The 4,807-nt window shown below is 33.7% G+C and overlaps 1 protein-coding gene across 2 annotated transcripts; it reads left to right on the top strand.

Moving 5' to 3' along the window:
• Positions 1-1,934: 1,934 nt before the first annotated feature.
• LOC138124636 (brachyurin-like) lies at positions 1,935-3,130 on the top strand. Of its 2 annotated transcripts, XM_069039737.1 has the most exons (7): positions 1,935-2,086; positions 2,137-2,185; positions 2,237-2,290; positions 2,344-2,504; positions 2,557-2,643; positions 2,699-2,847; positions 2,905-3,130. In XM_069039737.1, exons 1-7 carry the CDS (start codon positions 1,990-1,992, stop codon positions 3,064-3,066), a joined length of 759 nt encoding a protein of 252 aa, XP_068895838.1. In that variant the 5' UTR covers positions 1,935-1,989; the 3' UTR covers positions 3,067-3,130. The 2 variants fall into 2 exon arrangements, with proteins under 2 accessions (XP_068895838.1, XP_068895837.1); XM_069039736.1 differs by having other exon boundaries at positions 1,936-2,086; positions 2,137-2,290.
• Positions 3,131-4,807: the final 1,677 nt, after the last annotated feature.

Here is a 4,807-nt window from a genome sequence, read left to right as displayed (position 1 = left end):
CGATTTCCTCAAATAAATGTCCGCTAATAGGATTTTACTCGATTCCTATTAATCCCCTATTAGACTGTCGGGTGGCGACTAGGTCAGGGTTGGTGGAGGATCGTTAGCTGTCACAGAAACCTCACTCCATTTCGAAACTGTACAACTTTCAACAAGCTCACACGTCGAAAACATGCGCCCTCAAAGCTCGGACTTTACGGAAAATGCATATTTGTTCCTAGGAGATGTGTAAAATTACCATGTTCTATTTTCGACTGTAATTGCACAAGGGCTTTTTTATACAACTGACATTCAAAATGACTCTTTTAGGTCAAGTTATCAAGATTAAAAATTGAATTTTATAAGGTAGAGTGTTAAAAATATTTTTAACACTAGTAGAAAAATAGTTATTTTTATATTAAGTGCGCGAAGAGAGTGTTTTTTGTGCATGAAAAGGTCTTTTACGCCGAGACGAAGGTCGAGGCAGTATAAGCCTTTGAATGCACAAAAACATCTTCGCGCACGAAATATAAACAATATTTTTTCTATAATTGATTCAAAAAATTGAAATTAAAAATTCAAATTTTTTAAGGAACTCTGAAGTTTCAATGCAGTGACCATGTTGCTAGGTAACTAATAAAAAACAGTGCGTGAAATGAAAAACAGAAATAGTCGTATGCGTGAAATTGCATTTCACACACTGTTTTGTATGGTTTCTATGGTTTCGATCTTACTAACAATGCAAAAAAAAAATACACGTCAGAAAATGACCCACTTCAGGCACAGATAACTATGCGTGAATTTCAATTTTTTGAATCAATTATAGAAAAACACTTTTAACACTAGTGGTATCGGTTTATTATTTATTTATAGATATTAATATGTACACTACAATTAAAAGAACTACTGATATTAATTCTATGTGAAGCAGTTGACGAATTTCTCATTACCATTGCAATACTACTAGAACTGCTGCTTGCGTGTTCTTGATATGTAAACCAGCTTTTATCATCGAAAAATTCTGGTCTAAATCTTGATGATTTCTAAACCTTGTTCACGCTGAGTTTTTGGTTCTGTAATTATGTTTTGTAAATAGTGAGATGCAGCTAACCAACATAATGCGATTTAGCAATGCTTAATCCAACGTGAACGGTGTTTGTCTGGATGTCACTATTTACAAGACATAATTACAGAGATATCAGAGATATTCGATTTTATCGTTACTTGCGAAACACAAAACAGCAGAAAGAAATATGCCAGAAACCTAGATTACGTATACATATGTACTTTTGAAGCTTTTTCAAAAATTTCCAAAATGTTAATCTCTCTTCATCAGTTTGTTTCGTTCTCTTCAGATAGCAATCATACGGGGTAGAAAGTTCATAAGCGAAACATTTGTTAATCAAATTGATGATATGTATTATCATATACAGGGTGTTTCTGAAATAAGTGCATTAATTTTAACTGGTAATAGAACTCATCAAAAGGAACAACTTTTCTCTCTGCCATTTTGGCGAAAAACGTTGCGTAATGGCTTAAAAAAATAGGAAAGATTTTCCTAAAACCGTTCATATCTCCAAAACCAAGCTACCTAAAAACGTGAAACAACCAGATTCTTACGAAGTGGATTTTTTGCTATACGGGTAGATTTATTTGAATTTCGATTTCTACGTTAAAACACGTTTTCTGGATAAAAATGGATGTTTTTTTCATATTAGCGCTGATCTCAATTAGCCATTGCAGTATTTAGTGGCGTAGGGCTATTTTAGTGAAAAATCTCTCCAATTTTTTTTTGGAATTAAACATAGTTTTTCGGCAAAATAGTAGATAGAAAAGTTGTTCCTTTTGACGAGTTCTATTACCAGTTAAAATTAATGTACCTATTTCAGAAACACCCTGTATATATGATGACTTGTTTATCTGTTTTTTATCGCCAAAAAAATATGACATCACCCACTTGCAACAAAGGTACAAAACATCACCACCAGGCAAGTCTGTATCAGTTCCAATATGAAATATATCGCCACTTTTATTATATGCTTTGTGCTCCTGTGGGCTACGCCCTTGCAGAAAAGTCCATTGAAAAAGGTACCAGCAAAGGACATAGGTAAGTTTTTTTTTCATCAAAATCATTTAATCTAAAATGGTATGTCTTAGATTCTAGAATTATCGATGGCGATCTAGCGGTCTTAGGTCAGTTTCCTTGGCAAGTAGCTCTGTACATTACGCACGCGTCCACTATACAATTTCGTTGTAGTGGTAGCATAATAAGCGTACAATGGATTCTTACCACTGCCTCAAATATTTACGGGTAATAACACATCCACGAAATATAGATGTTGTTTACTCACTTATAATTTCAAGATTCGATAGTGTAACCGTTGTGGCAGGAGTGGTAGATTTGAATGGCTCTGGCGTGTTGACCCAGTCAAGTGAAGTTATACCTTACTACGATTTCAATCCTCCCAAGAATGTTGTTCACAATATTGGTCTTATCCGTCTAAGTACACCACTCACTTTTTATCGTAATGTTTCAAGCAAATGAATATCTATTATTTATTTAATTTTTGTCAATAGGATACGTAGCAGCAATCACTCTTGCAGATAACTTACTTGAAGACGGAGCCGATGTTACAATAAGTGGATGGGGCGCAACAAGCAGCCGTAATTAAAATTCTTGTTGCAATTATTAAAACGAATACTGTTATTTTGTGTTTAGACAGTGATGATGATTCAACCCAACATTTGTATTATGCTGATCTAGTAACTATTCGCAACAGTGAATGTTCAGCAATTTACGGAAATATTCTGGAGTCTACTGTTGTTTGTGCAGGACCAGGAACGGATAGCGTGAAGAACGCTTGCTATGTAAGTTTGTAATAAAATTTTTGATTTGAATGATTGTATGCAGTTGTGAGATTTTAGGATGACAGTGGTGATCCATTGATCCTTGATGTTAACACCAATCCTGTACACGTTGGTCTTCTTAGTTCTCTCGGCAGCCTCAATTGTGAATCTGGTATTCCTTCTGGATTTATAAGAACAGCTTGTTTCAGAAACTGGATACGAGATGTAACCGGTGTGTAGATTACACGATAACAAACGTCAATTAAGTGTAACGAAAAAGACAATAAAATCGGTTTGCCGTGAATTGTAGTTATATTTTTTGTTCGACACTGTCGGAATTTGAGAATTTTCTCCTGTGTGAACGGATTTTGATAAATGTCACAACTTGTCAAAACAAAACATCAAGCTAATTTTAAAGATTTTAAGCGATTTGGGGCCTTTAAGGGGCTCGTCGAACAAAAAAACCTTGTATTTAACTATTTCATAGTCCAAAATTTTGAATTTGAAACAATCAAAACAATGTATTAATCTCATTAGTCATTAATTTATTGGTGAGTGATATGGAAGAAATAGAGAAATAGAGAAATTTTATCAACGGAATGAGAAAAGTATCACGTCGTTACAGCCGTGATTAACCGGATCAGCATAAATACAGGGTGTCGCAAAATTAACGTATTCCAAGTAGGGGGTCTTGTAGGAAAAAGTCTCAGAAATCTCGAAAAAATAAAATTAAAAATATAGGGGGGGTCTTTACAAAGATATATGGGTCTGAAGGTTCAAACTTTTCATCATGTTTTCTTCAAATAAATAGAATAAGTGGTAATAAAACTAATCAAGAGTAACAACTTTTCTAAATTTTTTTTTTCATAAACGTTCTCGTTAATGAGTTAAATAGTTAACAAAACTATCTTGATCCCAATTACATTATTATAATGCACATAAAACAAAGATAGCTTTTAACGTCAGTCTAATGAATGTCAAGTTCTGACAGAAAGATACCTCGCTCAACAAAGTATGATTTAATGACAGTAATAAAAAGTAAATCCCAAAAGTATGTAATGGGTAAGTAGGTATAAAACACATAAACAAATTTATTAAAGTAGGTGTTCAAAATTTCTACCATCGTTTAGTTCCCATGCTGTAATTTGGAGTTACAGCTCTCGAGGCTTCCCTGATTCGATTATGTAAATCATCCATGTTTAAAATTGGTGTCTGGTATACCATGCCCCATAAAAAAGTCTAAAGACGTCATGTCGGGACTACGACCAGGCCAAGCATTTACAGAACATTTCTAAAAATTTTGTCAGTTGGAACTCGACGTTCAGGGTAACGCTCTATGTATACATTCTCTGCAGAAACAGAATTTTTTTGACATTCTGCAAAAATTAGGATCATGTTGGTTCCTTCATTCTTCGAAAGCATTTTCAAATAATAAATAACGAAAAATGCAATGACAGATATATCTTTTAAACTATTAGAATACCTACTTGGATTCCTGATTTAATTTTTAAATACCAAAACATAATGAATGCTTACAGTCTATTCCGTTTAAGGATGCAGTATAGAATAGCATAGCGACTATTTTCCCGTCGTTGATTGGTCAAAATGAAAGAAAAATTTACACCAAGGCAATGTTCGATTTTTGAACTGTCAACCGGAAAAATTCAAAAGCTCTAAAATGCATGCTCAAAAGTTATTTTTAACTACTGTAAGGTTTTCTCTTGTCATTTTCTCCTCGGATGGTATTTTTGCAAAATAATACAAAATAAAACAATTGTAAGAAGACAAATGTATTGATCCTACATTATGTTGGTTGCTGATTTAATTGAGGATCTACGAGACGTTGCACTGTTGGAAGTGCCATTTAAATGATTCATCACACTTTACTTGCATTTTCCTTTACAAGCTTTGGTGGCGTTTAGCCGAATGGGTAAATTTAATAAATTATTTTTTGGATGAATGTTTGATTTAACTTTTGACT

The sequence above is a fragment of the Tenebrio molitor genome, chromosome 2, assembly GCF_963966145.1.
Source record: "Tenebrio molitor chromosome 2, icTenMoli1.1, whole genome shotgun sequence".
Classification (NCBI taxonomy): domain Eukaryota; kingdom Metazoa; phylum Arthropoda; class Insecta; order Coleoptera; family Tenebrionidae; genus Tenebrio; species Tenebrio molitor.
The sequence above is the reverse complement of the archived record's forward strand: the minus strand, read 5'-3'. Positions and strand labels throughout refer to the sequence as shown.